At 35.6% G+C, this 21,541-nt stretch overlaps 1 protein-coding gene across 4 annotated transcripts; it reads right to left on the reverse strand.

The window, feature by feature from the left end:
* Positions 1-2,004: 2,004 nt before the first annotated feature.
* LOC120085624 (tRNA (met) cytidine acetyltransferase, putative (DUF616)) lies at positions 2,005-21,300 on the reverse strand. 4 transcript variants are annotated; one of them, XM_039041709.2, is made up of 11 exons: positions 21,098-21,286; positions 20,823-20,935; positions 20,191-20,569; positions 19,440-19,721; positions 19,115-19,328; positions 18,828-18,937; positions 18,530-18,729; positions 14,343-14,446; positions 3,243-3,430; positions 2,932-3,131; positions 2,005-2,456 (listed from the first exon to the last, which is right to left on the reverse strand). In XM_039041709.2, the coding sequence occupies exons 3-11, from the start codon at positions 20,447-20,449 to the stop codon at positions 2,226-2,228; spliced, it is 1,788 nt and encodes a 595-aa protein (XP_038897637.2). In that variant the 5' UTR covers positions 20,450-20,569; positions 20,823-20,935; positions 21,098-21,286; the 3' UTR covers positions 2,005-2,225. The 4 variants fall into 4 exon arrangements, with proteins under 4 accessions (XP_038897637.2, XP_090174157.1, XP_038897645.1 ...); XM_090318031.1 differs by having other exon boundaries at positions 19,440-19,646; positions 21,098-21,272; XM_039041717.2 differs by having other exon boundaries at positions 3,029-3,131; positions 20,191-20,935; positions 21,098-21,300.
* Positions 21,301-21,541: the final 241 nt, after the last annotated feature.

The following is a 21,541-nucleotide window of genomic DNA, read 5'->3' on the forward strand; positions in this document are numbered from 1 at the left end:
GATAAGAAAATCCACGTGAATATATTGTAAACACATTTTTTACTACCTTATTTTCAACACTTATAAAAAGCAAAGGTAATAATGACTATCTTTTAAAAATAAAAAAGAAACATATTGTAACCATCAAATTCCTGAGTCATTTTAAATTTAAAAAAAAATATTTATATTTTATAGAAAAAAAAAATTCTAAAACTACAAAACACTTTTAAAACTTTTTGCTATGAAATCTAAATATTTTTAGAAATTTTCTATTTATAAGAATTTCCTTAAATTTCTAAAATTTGAATTACAAGACCAAAATTGTATTAATTAAATGTCATACACAGAGTATTATCGTTAATTTAATTTTTATATATTAAAATAATTTAAAATTTGTAGATTAGACATCTTAATTTTAGGTCATTAAATCAGTTGATAGTAAAAGAAAGATTCTTCCTAATATGTGATGTAAATGTGTAATTTACATGTTTTTATTTGATTCGCATCCTTCAATTATTATTATATATCTAGTACACAATTAATATATATATATATATAGCGAATATGGTTATAACATGAATTTATATTATCAATCTTGACGTATGAAGTTAAACCCCTCCAACCCATTTATTGTTTAAAATATATATATATAATATCAATGCTGCTCATTATCAAGGTTGACCGTTAGATCATTCGATCAGTTAAGTTAGGGGTTTCACACTTTTGGGTTGAGATCAACTTCTCCATCCTGTGGAAGCTCATTTCAAAACTATCAATATGAAATTGATGCTATAATTTTGACTTGAAGATCATCTTCCTTGAGTCTATGAGACCATTAATATAGATTTTTCCTCTTTATCTCGTGATGATTATTTTCTGTTTAGTTCTTTTTGTATTGAAAAAAAAAAAAAAAAAAAAAAAAAAAAAAAAAAAAACTCAAGATAATTAATATAGATATCTTCACGGTAATAATTAAGTATACTTCCAAAACAATTTTTATAGAAGATTACATTAGATAAAATAGGTTTAATATATATTTGTTATATTTGAAAAAAATGGTATTTAATTTATGTTATTTATTTAAAACAACTTAAGACTGTTTGAGGTGAGGAGGAATCTAGAGGTATCTTTTTTCCTTAAAGAAAACAAACCTTAGAATTATCTATCTTAAGAGTTGTTTAGTCTGAAAAATTATTTAAATAGGTGTTTAGGAGTTTATGTTGCCTTTTTTTTTTTAAAAAAAAAATAACTCTTTTATTGTGGTTATTTAATAATATGTTGAGTTACTTTTCATTTAATTGTCTTTTAAATGTGAGTTTTAGTTAGTAAATATGAAATGAAAGGGAAAAAAAAAAAAGGAAATAAGTAATAACAAACTGGGGTTATTTTCAATAATATGTTTTAACTTTTAATTTAATTATTTTTCAAACAAAAGTGTTAATGATAAATAGGGTTAGTACCTAAACAGAGCATAGCTCAACTGATTTTTATATGTATCATCGACTATGAAATCTGTAACTCGAATTCCCCAATTACTATATATATATAAAAAGAGAAAAACTCTACCCCACCCCACCCCACCCCTTCTCCTCAAACACCTCGTTATTATGTAGCTGTCATATGAAGAGAAAGAAAATTAAATAATATTTTGACCTTATTCATTATGAGACTAACAGCAACATCAAAGTATTTTTCATCCCAGGCTCTACTAGATATTAACAAGTTGGCAAGGGAGAAAAAGATTCCAAAGAACATACTGTTTGGATAGAGAACAAAAAGGTTGTAATAATTTATCTTTACTTGACTGAACATGGCTTTGAAGATATCATCCGAAATCCAGCAAATGCCCCTGCCCTTATCAAAAGCCAGAGATGTTTGGTAGAATCTGGAAGTCCAAAACCAACAAGAAGCAGAATTGAATTCTGCAAGAAAACCAGCACACAAGGAAGCATTCAGGACTTCCATGTCAGTAGCAAGAAAGATTTAGCATATCTATGGATATGTGGCCTGGAAGAAACTTTCATATCTACAACAGAAACCAATATAATATATATATCAACAATTTCCAGTACAAAATTGGTATCAACTTGTCCCATCAAACAATGCTCTACATCTAAACCAGATCTCCCTGTATTAAGATGTAAAATTTAAGGAAATGAGAATGAGAATGAGAATGAAAATGAAACTAAAAATGTCAAAGGGAAAAAAGAAAAGAAAAACACTTTCTTTTTTTAATGTGAATTGAATTAGAACGAATTATCCTCTCTATGTCCAGAAATAACTTTACGATGCCGCTTTGAAGTGGACCTCTTATCATTTCTTCCTCGCCTGGAAGGATTTCTCTTTACTGGTGGAGTCTTTTGAACAATATGAACTGGAGGCCTAGAAACAGTATAACCATCAGGCACCGGTGGAGGACGACGGATAACTGCTCTGGCAGGAGGTGGCATGTGTTCCAGAAGTTCTCTATGATACGTCTATAAATGTGAAAGAGGAAAGAGCAGAATGTCAAGAAACATTTTTCTCAAATCTCAAAGAACAAAAGGTTTGGAACAAGATTGAAAAGCCTAGTTGAGAGGGAAAAAGGGGGGAAAAAGGGTTCTAGAACTCAATATTGCAAAAAGCTGAAAGACATGTCCATAGAATCATATGTTCCAGTAAATTTAGGACCTATTTGGATTGACTTGAGAAAAAAATATTTTTCAAAAAATTCATTTTTATTTAAAAGCTTTTGATAAAAAAAATTGATTAAAATATACTTGAAAGCTATTTCAAATGTGCCAAACACTCCAATTTCTTCTAAAATGACTTATTTTTTAAAATTAAACACTTGAAAATGTATTCCAAATACATCCTAAATTAAACCATGCTCTGTTAATACTTAATTCTAATTAGAATTTTTTAAGCTGCATGCATGCTTGTTTTTCTAACCAGAAGAAAGGAGTTCAAGACCTGTATAACAAAATTGCGCCTTTCACAGTCCAAGAACATGTTAAGGCTCCAATTGACTTTAGACATTATCTTATCTCTCACCATCGAGAAGCTTAACTGATCTCTTGAAGTAAAACGATCAACTTCATTGAACCAAAGGCAAGTGAATAAATTTGTTATAGGAACATGTTCTCGAATTAGAACGCATCCTTCAGGAACATCTGCAGGAAGCCCAATGTAGAGCCAAAAATTGTGAAACATAAAGAGATAGGTGGCATACATAAAAAGCAGGGGTGGAAAAACAGAACAAGTGCTTGTAATGAATAGCATACCACTAGTTATAGGAAGCTTAGCCAAAGAATATGGTGTTAACCCCTCGCTAACATAAAAATCAATCTGCTCGTCAATGGAGGAATTGTCATATTTTCCAGCAGCCTTATTAGCATCAGCTTCTTCAAAGACGTCAAATCGTTTATAGTGTCTTGAAATTGCAAAAGTTGCATTTTGACGCCACAAGAACCTGCCATGATAATTAACATAATGATACATCAGTGTCAAAAATACTTCGCAGTGATAAAGCTTAAATCAGCACCCAAACATACATCAGCATAGAACCTACAAACGAGAATCAAACCAAAAAATATATAGAAATTATTCATGAGAAAACATCATGTATAAGCAATAGGAAGAACCCATTATTATGTCGACTACCATATGATGTAAGAGGACATAAAAAAGATTCTTCTGTAAATGATGAGCCTTAACAGATCCATCCAAGCATTTTCAAAGCTTCCCACTAAAGGCAACACTGGGCCATTTGTTATTATGGTCTTAATTGTTCAATTTTATTGGTCACTCACAAAACATGAAAATAAATAAGATCCACAACAAATCTTTAGATAGCTTTTTACTGGAACTGAACAATCTCCCGTGCAAATTGGATTCATAATACAAAATGCGTCCAACAGTTCAATAAATGTTGGACAATCAAATAAGGTATGTATTGGAAAAAAAATGCACATTTCCTTAGTAATATTGAATTACCGTAGCCAAACAAAGCTCACAATCTCATTTATTTGTCTCATTAATTCAGTTAAGTCAAGAAGACAATTGGAGAAACAAATTAAAGTTGTGCCAACCTATTTTATTTTTGGTAAAAAAAATTGGCTCCCATGGAGAAAAATCAAAGAATACATGGGTATACAGAAAAGAAAAGTCTATGAAAAAGAACCAAACTACAAAAAGGGACTTAGTCACTAGCCGAGAAATAAGACCAAGCCAAGCGAATAGTTACAAAAAGAGCCTAGAAATGAACGTCCAAAGAGAAACAAAGAATTTTACTTTTATTTATTTTTTTTAATAAGAAACCTCAAAAGGAGTAAATTCAATAAAATAAAATAAAAAAAGATAGAAACAGCCTAAGGGCTGAGATGAGAGGACCCCACCTACTTCAAAAGAACCTTCCAATCTTTAGTGATCAATAGACTATAGTTACAAGAGAATCTATTGTGTAAAGCAATCCAACAAGATGTCGTATTTTGTACAACATTACAAAAAGAATCAAAACATTCAAAGTAACGAGCATTCCTTTCCTCCCACGAAAGCCACAAGAGAGCCCGGAAGTCTAGCTACCAATCACCACGCCTTACATTTCAGATTCCAAGCACTCAAACCCTCCAAAAGGCAACCATCAGTCTTTCTTGGCATACAAAACAAATTTCCCATGAGACCCGCCAGAAGTTCCAAGCCCGATGGGCAACATCACAATGAATGAAGAGGTGGCCAATAGACTCACCCTCAAACATTATTCTGCATCCATCCAGAGGCAGGAGAATACAATCTTTGAACATCCAAACATTGATAAAGGAGCTTTAACACCCTCTGAAGACTGTTATTTCTCTCTCCCCAAAACCCCCCACAAAATAGCACACACCTCAGCTTGCCACAAAAATCACCCTTTATCACGAAAAGGTGGGTGGAGGAAAAGCTCCTCAAATGACTCCCTACAACTTCGATGGCTGACAAAACTAAAACTTAAAACCCAAAAGAAAGCTTCAGACAACACGAGCAAATCACAACTCCACACGATATGTTCCATGTCCTCAACTCCCCTCCTGCAGAAAATACAATAAAGCAATCCAACCATTAAAGACCCTCTCCCTGAAGTCCAGTCCAAGATCTTAACTCTTCTGTGCAACACTTGCCACACAAAGAACCTAACGTTCTTGGAAATTTTCACTTTCCAAACCGCCCCAAGGATGGGTTGGATAAACACTAGATGAAAGAGCTACAAGAAAAACCTTTTGAAGGACATGAATTTCGAAGGCGGGAATCTCTTCGTCCGGGCTTAAAGAGAAAAGAGGAGAGGGAGGAAAGCAGAGCTAAGATGGTAACAAGTCCGACTGACCAAGGATAAAAGCAATCAAGTGGTTCCTGAGAGAAGATAAGTGATATAAGCTAGGGTATAAGGATAAAGGGGTGTATCCCCCAACCATTTGCCTTCCCAAAAACAGGTCTCCCACCTGTCCCCAACATCATTATGAATAAACTGAGAAAGCAAATGAAAAAACTGCCACTATCTCTAACCTTTTCGGCACTGCAGTCATTACATCCACACAAAGAAAGTCGTAAATGTTTTTGTTGAAAATAGGGTAATTAACCTAGGGGCGTTTATGTAATTATGTAGACCCCTAGGGTTTCCTACTGTCTATTTATAGAGTGTGTCCCTATGTATTCAGTGTATCAGATTAAAAATAATAAGAAAAGTCTCTATATTGTGGTTTTTCTCCTCGTACTAGGTTTCCGCGTAACTGTGTTGTTATTCTCTTCCCTACTCTTTTATTTGTAACAGTTTCTTTATAAGAAATCAAGCTTTCAATGAGCAGATGAAAGGATGTATTAAGGGCATACAAAAAACAAACCCACAAAAAGAGTTTCCGAACTACCTAGAGCAGTAGTCTCCAATCCAAAAAAATAAAACCAAGCTGATAACTACAAAAAGTCTGATTAACAAATGACCATATGAAGAAGCATTAAACCTTCACAACCTCTCAATCCTCCTCTAAAGATGTCTCGGCACTTAAAAAACCCTACTATTACCCTCCAACTTAACTCCTCACAAAATAGCAACAAGATTATAAATAAATAAATAAAGCCTACCAAAGCACATCTCCCGTATCCCATAACATAGAGGTTAGGACAACTTTATTGCTTATCATCCTATTGGTATGTCCTCTTTTAAATTGACTCATGTTCAATTTGTTGACGATAATCTATTGTTCACTGCGGATCCCACAGCTCAGACTCATCTTTTTAGGTTGTTTGCATCTTTGAAAGTGCTTCTGGTTTGAAAATTAATTTTTCATAGAGTGAACTATTGGGAATCAATATTATTGAGTCGAATTTGGATTGGATGTTGAAAACCTATGGGTGTAAGCACAAGGTAGCTAGCCTTCTACTTACCTTATGAAATTGCAATTCTATAAGCTTTTGGAAACCAGTTGTTGAACAGATACAACTTAAGCTACACAATTGGAAGTATGCTTTTATATCTAAGGGTGATCAACACATGCTTATTCAGGCTACGCTTTCTAGCATGCCTACTTATTTCTTCTCCATTTATCATACTCCTTCTGAAGTCATTAGGAGGCTTGATAAATTGATTTGAGATTTTTTCTGGGAAGGCTCTTCTGGTGATGGTGGGTACACAATGTTAACTGGAAGATTGTCCAACGTCCGAAATTATTAGGTGATATTGGTGTGAGTAACTTTCGTCATTGTAATGTTACTCTTTTGGTTAAATGGATAACACGCTTCATTCATAAGCATGATGCTTTCTGGAATTCGTTTATTGTTGCTAAATTTTATTCGACTGATTGTATTTGGCCCACTATAGTTCGCTATGGTTTATCAAAATCTTCTTGGCGGTATATTTGTCAAACGATTGATTTTGATGGCTGTTCGGATTCTTGGCTTAGTTGTAGTCCTCTATCTAATGCTTTTCCTCGTCTCTTTTGTCTAGCAATCTTTCCTACCGTCATGATAGCTTCTATGTGGTTTGCAGATTTAGAGGTTTAGGATTTGGACCTTCGTTGCCATCTTCATCTTAATGATTTAGAGACTCTTGAGTGGGCTTTTTTATCCCAATTTTTATCCTTAGTTAGATTGTGTTCTTGTCTCAACTCTTATCTTGGTCTCTTAATCCATATTCGTCTTTTTCTGTCAAATCTCGTGGGTACTGTAAAAAGATAGAAATAGAAGACACAAGGTTTATGTGGAAAACCCTAGAACGGGGAGAAAAAACTACGATAGAAAGTCTCCTTTTTATTTTTTTTAACATAATATGAAAGATACACAAGGGTTCTTATTTATAGGCTCCAACAAGCCTTAATACAAAAAATGAAAGAAAATTAGGATAAGGTAAATTACTATCATACCCCCGAAACTATAAACAATCACCTAAATCCCTTAGTTTCAACACTCCCCCTCAAGTTGGGGCGTAGATGTCAAACAGATCCAATTTGTTAACACATGAGTCAAAATTTTGCTTGAGTAACCCTTTAATGAGAACATCAGCAACTTGTTGATTTGATGGAATATACGGAATACAAATACTGCCATTGTCCAGTTTCTCTTTTATAAAGTGTCTATCAATCTCCACATGTTTCGTACGATCATGTTGTACTGGATTATTGGCTATACTTATATCTGCTTTATTATCACAATAGAGTTTCATCAGTAAAACACCATCTTGATGAAGATCGGACAATACTTTCTTCAACCAGATTTCTTCCCAAATTCTCAAACTCATAACTCTGTATTCAGCCTCAACACTGCTTCTAGCAACAACACTTTGCTTCTTACTTCTCCAAGTGACCAGGTTACCCCACACAAAGGTACAGTATCCCGAGGTTGACTTTCTGTCAATAACTGATCTTCCCCAGTCATAATCGATATAAGCCTCAATGCATTTCCTATCGTTTTTCTGAACATTAGACCTTTACTAGGAGTGCTTTTCAAATATCTTAGAATTTGATCAACGGCTTCCATATGTTCTTCATAAGGTACCTGCATAAACTGACTGACTACGTTGACAACATAGAAAATGTCTAGTCTGGTATGTGATAAGTAAATTAGTTTTCCCACTAGACGCTAATACCTCTCTTTATCAATAGGAGCTTTATTAACAAAATCTCCCAGTTTAGCATTGAATTCTATAGAAGTGTCAGCAGGTTTACATCCAGTCATGCCTGTTTCCTTTAAAAGGTCAAAAGTGTATTTTTGTTGTGAGACAGAAATCCCTTTCCTTGATTTGGCCACTTCCATTCCAAAGAAATAGTTTAGATTCCCAAGGACTTTAATTTCAAACTCGTCTGCCATTTTCTTTTTCAGTTTGGTGATCTCAACAGCATCATCTCCTGAAATATCATCCATATATACGATTACGACAACAATTTTTCTAGACACTAACCTTTTTGTGAATAATGTATGATCAAAGTATCCCTGAGTGAACTCTCAGGACTTAGCAAAGGTAGTAAACCTGTCAAACTAAGCTCTTGGGGACTGTTTCAAACCATACAAAGACTTCCTAAGTTTGCACACCTGATGATCAAACTGAGCTTCAAAACCTGGATAAGGGCTCATATACACCTCTTCTTCTAATTCACCATTTAGAAAAGCATTTTTCGCATCAAGTTGGTGGAGAGGCCACTTTATTTACTGCAACAGAGGGAAGAACCCAAATCGTGTTTAACTTCGGAGAGAAAGTTTCTGAATAGTCTACCCCATAGGTCTAAGTAAACCCTTTCACTACAAGTCTGGCCTTGTACTTGTCTAGAGTTCCATCAGATTTATACTTCAAAGTAAATACCCACTTGCACCCAACTGTTTTGTGCCCTTTTGGGAGAGCAACAAGGTCCCACGTATTATTTTTTTTCAAGAACCCTCATTTCTTCCATAACGGTAGTCTTCCACTAAGGAATTTCTATAACCACCTACATGTTTTTTGGTATTGTTGTTGTGTCAAGACTGGTAGTGAAAGCCTTGAACTCAGAAGACAGATTACTGTAAGATAGAAAGCTATACATAGGATACTTAGTGCAAGACCTGATGCCCTTTCTCAAGGCAATGGGCATGTCAAGAGAAACATCATAATCCCCAGGTTTGTCTAACTTCTCATTTGCTTTCCCACCTGTAGTAGGATTTTGATCACAACTTTCAGCTTGAGATAGAGTCTCACTCTCTTGTGTTCCTTTTGTAGTCTCATCACTATCAGCTACCCTGATATTTTCTGGAATCAACACATCAGTCCTGTCATTCTTAGTTACATCAACGATATCATCCTCAACACACAAGTTGTTATTGTCAGGGACACATTCATTAGTACCTTGAGCTTATGTTGGTTAAGATTCATGGACTGAAGCCAGCAGAACAGTAAGGGACACTATTTTCTTTATGAGATTCTTCTTGTAGTATGTTAGCCAAGGGACATGTTTAGTAGGTATAGGTTCAGGAAGATCAATAGGGACTGAGGATGTTGACCAATTAGTCTCTTCACTAGTACTCTCCCCCCTAAAGATGACTAACAGGGAAGAAGGGTTTATCCTCAAGAAATGTGACATCCATGGAGATGAAGTACTTTCAGGAAGAAGGAGGGAAGCATTTATAACCTCCCTGGTGAAGGGGATACCCAAGGAAGACACACGTTTGAGCACGAAAGGTAAACTTAGTTTGGTTAAGGCCATGACTATGGACAAAGACAGAGCACCCAAAAACCCGGAGAGGAACACCAGGAATAAGCCGTGTGGTCAGGTATGACTCCTTGAGGAATTCAAGAGGAGTTTGGAGTTAGAGGACTGGAAGATATTCGATTAATAAAATGAGTTGTAGTAAGAACTGCATCTCCCTACAAATAAGATGGAAGAGAAGAAGACAGCATGAGAGACCGGACAACCTCGAGGAGATGAAGATTTTTCCTTTCAACCACCCCATTCTGTTGAAGGGTATAGGTACACGAACTTTGGTGAACAATGCTTTTATAAAACAAAAATTCATTAAGGGCATTATTGAGAAATTCACAACCATTGTCACTTCGAAGAACAATTTTGGTATTAAACTGAGTCTCAATGGTGGTGTAAAATTGTTAAAATATCAATGAAACCTCTAATTTGTCAGTGAGTAGAAAGACTCGCGTAAGACGGGTATGATCATCGATAAAGGTCACGAACCACCGCTTTCCTGAAGAAGTGGTAACACTAGAGGGGCCTCAGACATCACTACGAATAAAGAGTAAAGGACTGAGAAGGTTTGTAAGGTTGAGAAGGAAAGGTGACCCTATGTTATTTTGCATGAATGCACACATCACAAGACAAAGAAGAGACATCAACTTTATTGAATAAACGAGGAAATAAAAATTTCATATATTGGAAATTTGGATGACTAAGGCAAAAATGCCACAACATACAATCTTTTTCTGAAGTTGAAAAATAAGAAGATAACAAACTAGTCCTATAATTGTTCCTAGAAGAAGCATCACCATCAAGGAAGTAGAGTCCCCTATTGTGTTGGACAATGCCAATCGTCATTCTCGAGTTCAAGTCCTGAAAGAAAACATTATCTGATGAGAAGGCAACTTGACAATTGAGATCTCTGGTTATCTTACTAATAGATAAGAGATTATAAGATATTTTAGGTACATGTAGCACATTCTATAAAGTTAAACCATAGAAGGGAGAAATATGACCCTTGCCCGCAATAGGAGCAAAAGACCCATTTGCAATTCTGATCTTTTCATTACCATCACATGGGGGATACAATAAAAAGTTATCAGACGACCAAGTTAAATGATTTGTAGGCCCTGAATCAAGTATCCATGGTTTATTTCATTTATACTTAGGAGACTTAAGGATTATGATGTACCTGATTGAGCTATTGCCCCAATGGAAGAGATAGCAGAGTCATTTTGACAATTCATCTGAGGTTGTGGCTGAGAAGTACTTGCAGATTCACTCACAAGAGCCCGACCAGGATTGGGCTTGTCATTCGGAGGGCATCGTTTGCCATTCGGTGGTCTACCATGTAATTTCCAGCACTATTTCTTTGTATGTCATAGTTTCTTACAATGTTCACACACTGGAGTTTGTTTCCCATTTTGCTTGTCACCATCATTGCCAAATAATTTCGCACTAAAAGCAGCTGAATCAGTAGTAGACACAATTGTGATGTTCATAGCACCGGATCTGTCTTCTTCAAAGTGAACCTCATAACACACTTCCATAAAAGAGGGTATAAGTCTTTCTCCCAGTATACGACCTTGTACTGCATCGAATTTGGAGTTCAAACCAACTAGGAAATCATATACATGATCTACTTCCACAAGGACAATCCCAAACAATTTCATGACACAAGTCCATCTCCTGCCAAATTAAGGACAATTTATTAAAGTATGAAGTGACATCCATCGTCCCCTGTTTGCATTCGTAAACTTGTTTATGTAGAGTGTAAAGACGAGATGCATTCTGCCTCTTAGAATATAATTTCTGAACTGCATTCCAGATATCTTGAACAATTGCAGCATACAACATGGTTTCCCTATCTGAGGCTCCATACTATTAATCAGCAGTGATCGTAGCAAGGAGTCTTCTCTTTTCCAAATGCACTCTTAAGGTCCCCTTGTCTAGGTCTAGGTATCTCACTAGTTAGATACCCAAACTTGTGATGGATTGAGACCAAGAGAAATAATTCTGGCCATTTAACTTTTCTCCTGCAACTAAGCTTGTGGAATTTCCCATAGATCCAGACAAATAGTTTGCAGTAGTTAAAGTAGGGAAAGAGGTTACTGGATTCTCTGGATACATCGGTAGACCGGAAGGAACATATGAATTCAATACGCTTGAATTTAAGTTTGTGGAAACGCTTAGGGCTACTCCAAGAGCAGCGATTTGTTGTTGAAAACTCGCCTGAAGATTAGCCAACTGTTATTAAACCATTGCCGGAGATAGATCCAGGAGAAAGAAATCTCGACGGCGGCAGGTATGCGGCTGGCAACTGTTTAGGAGTTGGACTGTAGCTCGTAGCCGGCACATCATACGCAGCTTGTGACTTGCCTCTTTGGTGGGCGAAAGACTCAACAGCACCGGTTTCAGATTCTGATGGTTGGATGAAGCGGCTACCGGTGGCAGGACCAAAATCAACGATGGTGGCATTGGTGAAGAAAGCGGCCGCACTAGGGTTTTCAATCGAATGTTGCGGCAGACGTATGTGTAGGGATGGAAGATACTGGTCAACGGTGGCTTGGACAATAATGGCAACAACATCAATGGTGGCGTTCTTGATGATGGCGGCTGCAGTCAGAGGTTCCATCAGCGGCGGTGGCGGAAGTAGGGGTCGTGAAGACCTAATGTTATCTTGCACCGGTTGGTTTTCCTCGACAACGATTAGGGTTTCGCCACCATGCTTTGATACCATGTTAAAAGATAGAAATAGAAGACACAAGGTTTACATGGCTGCAACAAGCCTTAATACAAAAAGGAAAGAAAATTGGGGTAAAGTAAATTACTATCATACCCCTGGGACTATAAACAACTCACATAAGTTCCTTAGTTTCAACAGGTACAACCGAGCCTTTTGTGATCGTTATCCTAAGAAAATAAAAACTTTCCTGTGAGAGTTTAGTCTTGTTGTGGTTAATATTGCTCACCAGTTACAAAGACGAATATCTTTAGTCTCTTTCTCCTTCTTGGAGCATCATGTGCCAATGCCATGAAGAGACTCTAGCTCATTTATTAATGCATTGTTCTTTTGCCTCGCGCTTCTAGTATATTATATTGAAAACTTTTGGGTGGTCTCTAGTATGTTCTAATACTAGCTATGATCTCTTTGCTTCCTTATTGATGGATCATCCTTTTGGTGGTACCAAAAAGATGGTTTGGTTGGCTATCATTCGTGCTTTCTTCTGGGATCTTTGGGGAGAGCGTAATGGTCGTCTTTTCAAAGGCTAATTTTCATCTTTTGACAATTTTAGTGACTTAGATTTATCTACTGCTTTTTATTGGTGCAAAACAAAGCACCCTATACTCAATTTTAGTTTATCTTATTTAGTTTCAGATTATTTTTTTTGGTAATATTTTAGTTTCAAATTAGAAGGTTATACTGTAATCACCTTTAGGCGTGGGGTTGCCCCTGTGTTATAATCAATGAAATGTTTCTTATAAAAAATATATATATAAAAAGAAATCCGAGACAAGCCTCTTATAATTCTTACCAATGACAAAGCTCCCAAATGAGAGACTTTTGAGGTTTTGACCAAAGGAGAAGATCTACATCAAAAAAGGGGAAAGTACCCAACTCACAACCCACAAAGGAAGCCAACTTGCCTAGCTTGTGCAAGTCACAATTTAGCCTTAAAATCTGACATTTGCCTCAATAAATCCTCAAACCTGAAATGGCCTAAAAAACCATAAGACTTGGATCATAATAAAAAAGGACTCCTCTCTTCCAAAATAGAAGAAAATTGTATGTTGACAAATTGGAGGTAAGAAAGGACGACTTTTTCTTTTCCAATTTGAAAGCCTTTACCAATGTTGCCCCCTCCACCCCCTTTGAAATAATATTGGTCAGAATGACCACCACCAAGAGGAAATGAAAGGGACAGAGCAGATCATCTCGTCTAAAACCTCTTGATGCACAAATCCTTCTCATTGGTTTACCATTGACAAGGATGGAGCACTTAACAAACCTGATGCAACTCCAAGTCCAAGATTTCCACTTACCTCCAAAGCCTCCTTTCTTTGGGCCTTCATCATTCCCTCACTGACCACCTCCGAGATCTCTTGGTCAGTGAGGGGAAAGCAAAGGCCCAAAGAAAGTGAGGAACTATAAGAGGAAGGTAATACATAAGCCACCAAGTGCAGGGACTTAACTGAAAAATGATAAAGTTGCAGAAACAAAACCCATGTCTTTCATCCAAGAATCCTCCCAAAAGTAAAGTATTTGAACATCCCCAACCAAGCATTTAATGAACTTAGAGAATAAAGGAAAACCCAAAGCAATAGTAATCTAGAGGTTTTTGTTTCAACCCTTAAACTCACCACTTGAAATTACTCGTTCTGATCCTATACAACATCAACATGTGACTCTATGAAGAAGTGCCACAACCATTTTGCTAATAGTGGCTCACTAAGATTGCCTATACCTAACCCTCCAAACTCCACGGGTTTCAAAATTACCTCTCATTTGACCAGGATCCAAAAATAAATGTAGATGGATGCAGAAAATTGAAAAAAGAAAAATAATTGGCATAATAACGGCCATGCTATGGGACAACAAGGAAGTAATTTATTATAGAATGCAAGTGAGAAGCTTAAAAGTGAGCAACTTAGAATTTCATGCTTTAGAAGTCCGAAAGCCCACAGAAAATAGAACATTGGACGTACCTCTCAAGAATTTGAAATGGATCCACAACAAGCTGAAGTTTTCCATCAATCCATATTGAGTATTGAATGTTAGGGAAAAGCCTATGCAGAAGAAGCTTGGGAATCTGCACAATTAGATCAAGTAAAACCTAATGAACCCATCACATTCCATCACAGTTCCAAACAAAAACACAAAAACCTATATAACCTGTTAATATATTGACCTCGTTTAAAAGGGATGAAAACATCTGTTGATTAATTTTTAAGTAGTAAAGTACCTTCAATCCAGAAACTGACTGCGTAAGATTTAAATCTAAAGAGTATATGTTCTCAGGACCCTATGAATGATGTTAACTTTGGCGCTAAGTTCAGTCTTACTAACTAATCTTAAAAAATAAAAAAGAAGTAATTTTATCAATTGGGATCTCTCATTTGTCTATCATTTTATCTTCCAGGTTCTCTTGTTTCTTTCCACGTTGCCAACCAACATCTAGATATATAGAAGTCCAATTGCTCTCTTCCTATCTCCAACATGTTATGGGCATATTTACTTTGCATTGTCTGGATGGGGATTATGAATGTCTTGGATCTTTAGAGGATGCATTTCAATGTCCCAAAACAGAATGACTAAATATGCCATCTAATTTGACTCTGGATCATCGGAACCTCAATGGTTACAAAGCATAAAAATGATGATGATAAAGTAACAATAATAAAATAAGGTTTAAACTTTTAATATTCTTTTGATCTCTCAACTTCCACAATTACTCTATTTTGGTTCTCATAAATTTAAATGTTCTGTTTTACCCATGAACTCTCCATAAGAATTCATTTTATCTTTATTGTTAAATTTTTTATTGCATCTAACAAAAAAGATAGCTTTCACAGTTACTCTTCTCATAAGTTCAAATGTTGCGTGTTATTCCATGAAGTTTACATAAGAACTCATATCATCTTTATTGTTAAATTTTAGTATTGCATCCAACAAAAAACCTTAAGCACACACTTTTAAACTCCATGTAGAGTTTGGCGATGAGTTTAAAAATGGACAGCATAAAATTTTTGTTAAATCTACACATAAACTTAACAAAGGAAAGTAAAATGGATCTTGAAAAAGTTTTTAAGATGAAAATAATTGATGTAGCCTAAAGGAGATAAAAGGAGAATTATCTCCAAGAATCAAGATTGTTGATCTTTTATTAGAATGAATAATGTATTTCATACAAGTGGAGAAAGTTCCTATTTATAGAGTTTTACTACAAGTGGAGTAAAAAGGGAATTAATCTAGAATATTATCTAATTACACAATTAACCCCTATTCTTCTTACATCATTCTACCCCTCCAAAAAGAAAACTCGCCCTCGAGTTTTAAAAAGGAAAAAATTATAAAGCAAACAAGGAATGAAATAAACTTGCTCAACGGATTATGACCAAACCAACCTCCTACATTTTGAACAAAAATATTATGATTTAAGGTATAAATTCGAGACAAAAAATCTAATATTGCCACCAAAAGATGAACTTCTTCATCGGGCATAACCCCAAAAAAGATGTTTCCTTCAAGCTCATTCAAACCATATTCAAAGGACCAATCACTGAAAAACCACCTTCCAAGAAAAATTATTCAAGCATCACGTCTTCTTTATCATTCGCTTCAAGTTCTTTGACAGTTTGGTGATCCATTTCCACCCCAATCAGTGTGTCATTGTTCTTGTTCGATTTTTGCTCGGTGTTTGATACTTCTTTTTCATCTTCTTCATTGGATTTTTCTTCTTCATTTGAAACTATTTCCAAATCAACATCTTCAAATTCTTGGTTTTCTTCATTTTTATCTTCAAGATTTTCTATTTGAAAATTTTCCAACCATGATTCTTTTGTTTTTTCTTCGGTATATGAAATCAATTCGTTCTTGAACTCTTGCAAATGAATTGATAGTTGATCAATATGTTGAGTCATTTTTCTCAATGAACATTGGATTTCTTTTGTTGTTTTCTTTATTTCCTCCAATGCTATAGGATCTAAGTAGTCATTTTGTTGGATTCTCAAATATGTTTTAATCTCATGATGGGTATAGGACTCAGCCATTGATTCTCTTAAATCAACCTTTCTTGATCGTGTTTCATAACGAAAAGAGTAATTTTGAGTCTTGAACGTTTTTCTTGGGCTAGCAAAATCCATTCTTGATGATTCTTGATGATTCTTTAATTCATCTAACTCCCAATCTTTACGTTGATATCTTGAAAAATGGGTTTGATTGGATCTTTGAGCCCTTTTTTGATATTGTTGCCTTCTTATTCCGTCCCAAACTGCCCTTGATACATCATCAGAATCACTAAAATCAAACTTCCAATGTGGATAATGATAGGTTCATTGAGAAAATCGAGCATAGGCAAAATTAGTATGTTGAAATTCTTCTTCGCAATCACTTGAGTCAGAATTCCAGCACTCTTTTTTCTAATAAATTTGATTTTCTTGCCCATACCAATTGTTGTATTTTTTTTTTCTTGGACGCCTTTTTTGGTCGGGAATAACATTCTTACAAAATCTTGAAAAATCCTTGGTTTCTTCTTTCTTTCTTGGAATTTCAAGGGTTCCCCCTAATTAGATGTGTGTTGTTTGGCAACGAGCATAACTCACGAAGCTCCCTCTTGTGATCAACGTCGCCAAGAGTTTCCCGGTCTTCCACCAGCGGCAGTCAATCTTGTCCCAGGCAGTTGCTCTGATACCAATTGATGTAGCTTAAAGGAGATAAAAGGAGAATTCTCTCCAAGAATCAAGACTGTTGATCTTTTATTAGAGTGAATAATGTATTTCATACAAGAGAGGAAAGTTCCTATTTATAGAGTTTTACTACAAGTGGGAGTAAAAAGGGAATTAATCTAGAATATTATTATCTAATTACCCAATTAACCTCTATTCTTCTTACATTAATAAAAGAATATTTGAAAGTGTCAAAACCAAATTAAGATCTTTCATTATCAATGCATCGTGGGAAACACAAGACATAAGCTAATAGAGAAAAATAGGCAATCACGATTTATGCTCCTTCCACTTCTGAGAAATGAATAGAAACAAAATTGTCGCCTATGCATCAAATCACAACTGTAAGGATAATAAGGGAGTTCCTGTTGCAGAAAGAAGAAACAAAGAACCGAACTTCAAAAAGTTTGAACAAAAAAAGTCTATATCAAGGCCAACAAGGATGCCACTCCGTAACATGTGCACGGCCATAGTGTTATCATTAGAAAAAGGGAAAAGTAGTAGGTTTCTAAATGGGGCTATGGAGTGAACTGAGTTTCAATTATCATCAGCATTCATATTCATACAACATGTTAATTATTTAACAACGTTCTCAACCCAAGAATCCACAAAATGACCAAGATCAAAGCATCCCAAGAGTTTTAAGCTACAAAATGGTATATATTTTATCAGAGTTATATTTGGCAGATCATGAAAAATGATGCCAATAAAAATACATGCATTCAAGCTGGTAAATTAATGCTTTGGAGATAAGCATTTGCTGTTCAGATTTAGGTTAGGACCAGGTTCTTCGACTTTTTTGGAGTAGATGCTGGCTCCTTCTCAGATTTGCGATGGTATGATGGAGTATGTAACCTTACATCCTCCTTCTATGGCAGGCTAGATTTTTGGCTATTTGAATATTTAGTTAGAGACAAATAGGAGGATTTTGAGTGTTTAGATTCTACATCATTTTAGTGATTCACTTTGGGTCCACATGATCAATCCTTTCTATTATTACCTTTGTTTCTGAACTTGATCATTACTTCTTGGAGCTTTTTTTTTTTTTTTCCTTTTTTTGTGAATTCAGTTCTTTATGTTCATCCTTTGATTTTGTATGACCGCATTCCAGTTTTACTTCTATTCATCTCAGTCTAAACATCCCTTTTTTTTTTTTTTTTACTTTTTTTTGGGGGAGTAAAAAAAATAGTGCCTGCCTAGATATAAGTAATCTACAACATACTCTTTGCTGCATTTAAGCCTCATATCCGCCCACGCAAACAATTTCATGGAACATTTATTTAGTCTAACCTTGCAGAAAAAATGATTCAATACAAGAAACAATCTTCTCACATGTTGAAAAAATCAACCTAAAGAATTCTTGAAACCAATATACTGTTGGAAGACTCAAATTTTTGGCACAGGTGTGGAAAGGAACAAATTGGGGAGAGGGAAAGAATTTAACTAACCTTGCCATTACGTCTCGAATCAGCATAAGGAACATTATGAACTACAATGATTCTCCACAAGCCAATCCTCTTTCTGCTATCTAAGAGGCTAGAATTCTTCATATACGCTTCTGTTTCTTCATCAATGAACATGTAGAAAGGAATAAATCTTTTTGATTCTTCACTAATATTAATAGGCTGTTGTAATACATCATAGTTCCCTTCGAAAAGAAAAAAGGGAAATGAAAATAGTAGTCACAAAAAGAACCACGTCCATAGAAAGAAGGTGAAAGAAAACTATTGCGATGCGACACCATACCAAATATGGCTGATGCAACAATGACCTCATGAAACTCCTCCAACTCCAAAAGGTCGGCTTCATCAATATCGAAACCACTCTGATTACCAGGTTTACTTCCTTTAACAAATCTAATAAGTACAGGAGAGCAGAAGACAAGAATGTATGCATTTACAACAACAAACAAATTTAACATTTTAGGAACTAAGAATACATGTATGATGAAAATCAAATTTTAAATCTTTGGAACAGTAATCATCACTACTTATTAAATCAGTACATGAAAACAGGTAGAAAGGAAAACATACCCACAGTGTACTGTCATTGACTCTTTTATATTAAAAGAATCATTCCTTTGTCTTAAAGAAGGATATCCACCAAAATCAGACCCCCCATGTGGTTCTGTTTTTATTGGATTTCTGTCGTGAATATATGTTAAATTACGTAGTACAGGAGAAATTGATGGTGCAATTGGCATACTAGCAATAGCCTGCTCCACAGGGATATAACATACCGGACAAGCTGGAAAAATTATTTAAGAGAACAGAAATCAGAATTTCTAACAGGAGGGTGAATAAATTGTACAGATCATGGTAGACATGAAAAAAAAATCATAAAATAACTAAAACTTACGACGTGCTCCAGTCCGCTTTCCGTTTGCTGGAGCTGGAGGAGGAAGCGCAAAGTTTCTGCATGGATGCAGTGATGGAAGGGAATGTCGAGGAAAAAAATAAGAGACTAAAGAACGATTTGGATGAGGGAAAGGAGGAAGCAGAGATGAAACTTCAGTTCTTTCAATCATATTCCCATGTGTAGATGTTATAAAATCCTTGAAGTTTTCTGTTATTGGAACAGCAGGATTTATCAAATGTCTTATTGTAGTTTCTTCATAAGGTGCCTTTAAATCACCGCTATCTGGTCAATCATCACAAGGGAAACCACAAAACAGCAGATGAAACAACTAAACACACGATGTTATTATTGCTGCAAGCAATCGTTGACACAATACACACACACACACACATAAAAAGCCAAATGACACATGGTTTTAAAATTCCATGATAAATTTAATAATAATCAAATTAACCACTGTGCAACAAATGAGCAAAGCTCCGTGTATGCAAGGTATATATTCAAACTCAGAGGTGAAATTAAGCTAATGTCTTGGTCTCAAATTCATACCGCAAAGAGCCTCACTTGAGGTAGAGGCAGAGATTTAGATACTACAAATTACTGAAATAAATGCTTAACTATTGAGTGTTTAGATTCATCTAATCAGAGTAGGTCCTACACTGCAGTCATCAGCCAATAAGTTCAGAATAATATCCATGCGATAATTGTGCAATACCCCCAAAAGTCAATAATGAAATAGAAAAGAACAAACCTCTACTGACTGCAAAGGATCCAAATACAAAAACCAAAAGGGCAAGGATAAACAAGAGGAGCATCGCAACCCTTCTCCGACCAAAGTATCGACAACACAAGGGAATGACTCTCTCCCTCTCTCTTGAACTTGAAAGATTTGTTTTCGAAAGCTTGTGCACAAGCAGTGATGTTGCTGAATTTTGCAAAGCATCATTTTGTAGCTGTTGATGCAGTGATGCATAGCTTCCCGTACGAAGACCGAATGACCCTCCAGTCATTATACCTCCAACCCCACAACTTCGACTTTCATCTCCTGTAACTTCCCAGGAAAGCAATCAATTCTCCAAAAACTGAATTACTTCCCAACACTGAAGTCTGAAGTGATGCACCAACTCTGGCTGTTACCACCACCAATCGTAAAAATTAATCAAGTTGAAGAATACAATAATTACAAACCCAGCATCGGTTGTGAAATTAAAAAAACCCAAATTCAAATCCACCAAAAACTACAATTCCTTTTCAATGCTGAATTCTATACGGTTGTGGACGACTTCAGGTCAAATACAATACGAGAAGTGAGGAAACCATCCCCGTAAAGCCAAAATTTAGACCTACAATCACGAATAACAATCATATATTGGATCTGCTAACCAGTCTCGCCGTAACATCGAACTCATCACACAACCACCTTCCAAAAGCAGAACTCAACTCTTAAACCCAGTGTTCCTTCCCCAAAACCGATTGCAGTGGTGGCTCGTTGAAGCCTACATATCGAAGAAACCAAAGCTGAGAAACAAACTCCATCCTATCCCATCCCATCCCCAAATCCAAATCAAAATCAAAATTCAAATCCACAAAAAACAGTCGCAGAACTTTATACCGTTACAGATCAGTGTCTGCTCCGATACAAAACCAATCTGACTTACCTCGAAGAGAAGTGGACTCCAAAGACAATCCAATTAGAAGCTCCACCGGCCGACGATTGTGGTTTCTTTGCCGGAGGCTATGAACAGACATTTCCGAAACGGGTATCCCGGCCACAAAATTCCATGGTTTTACGTACCCAACCAGAGCGTAGAATATTGGAATTTATGTTTAGCAATTTGCTTCTTTTTAATCATTTCTTCCTGATATTTTAATATTTATATATCTATTTGTTTTTCTTTTTGGATATGATGATCACTTTAGGCAAAGAGATAGTTATTATAGATGGTTATAATAGTTTGTATTTGAGATATAGATTATTTTAGTTTAGATTATAATAATATGTATTTAACTATTTTAGTTTGAGAATTAAATAGTAAATGTTGTAGTAAATAATAAAAAAAAAATGATGAATGTAAAATAGTAAAAATTGTAGTAAATGGGGG

Source organism: Benincasa hispida, chromosome 9 (assembly GCF_027475165.1).
Source record: "Benincasa hispida cultivar pf3 chromosome 9, pf3_genome.v1.1, whole genome shotgun sequence".
NCBI lineage: Eukaryota > Viridiplantae > Streptophyta > Magnoliopsida > Cucurbitales > Cucurbitaceae > Benincasa > Benincasa hispida.

What these genes read in the sequence shown, in the direction of transcription:
- LOC120085624 (XM_039041709.2), bottom strand. Translation starts at nt 20,449, where the DNA reads ATGACTGGAGGGTCATTCGGTCTTCGTACGGGAAGCTATGCATCACTG. An exon ending in AAAGCGGACTGGAGCACGTC is followed by an intron (nt 19,329 to 19,439) that starts GTAAGTTTTAGT and finishes TAATTTTTCCAG; the next exon opens with CTTGTCCGGTATGTTATATC. An exon ending in CCATTTCAAATTCTTGAGAG is followed by an intron (nt 3,431 to 14,342) that starts GTACGTCCAATG and finishes TTATCATGGCAG; the next exon opens with GTTCTTGTGGCGTCAAAATG.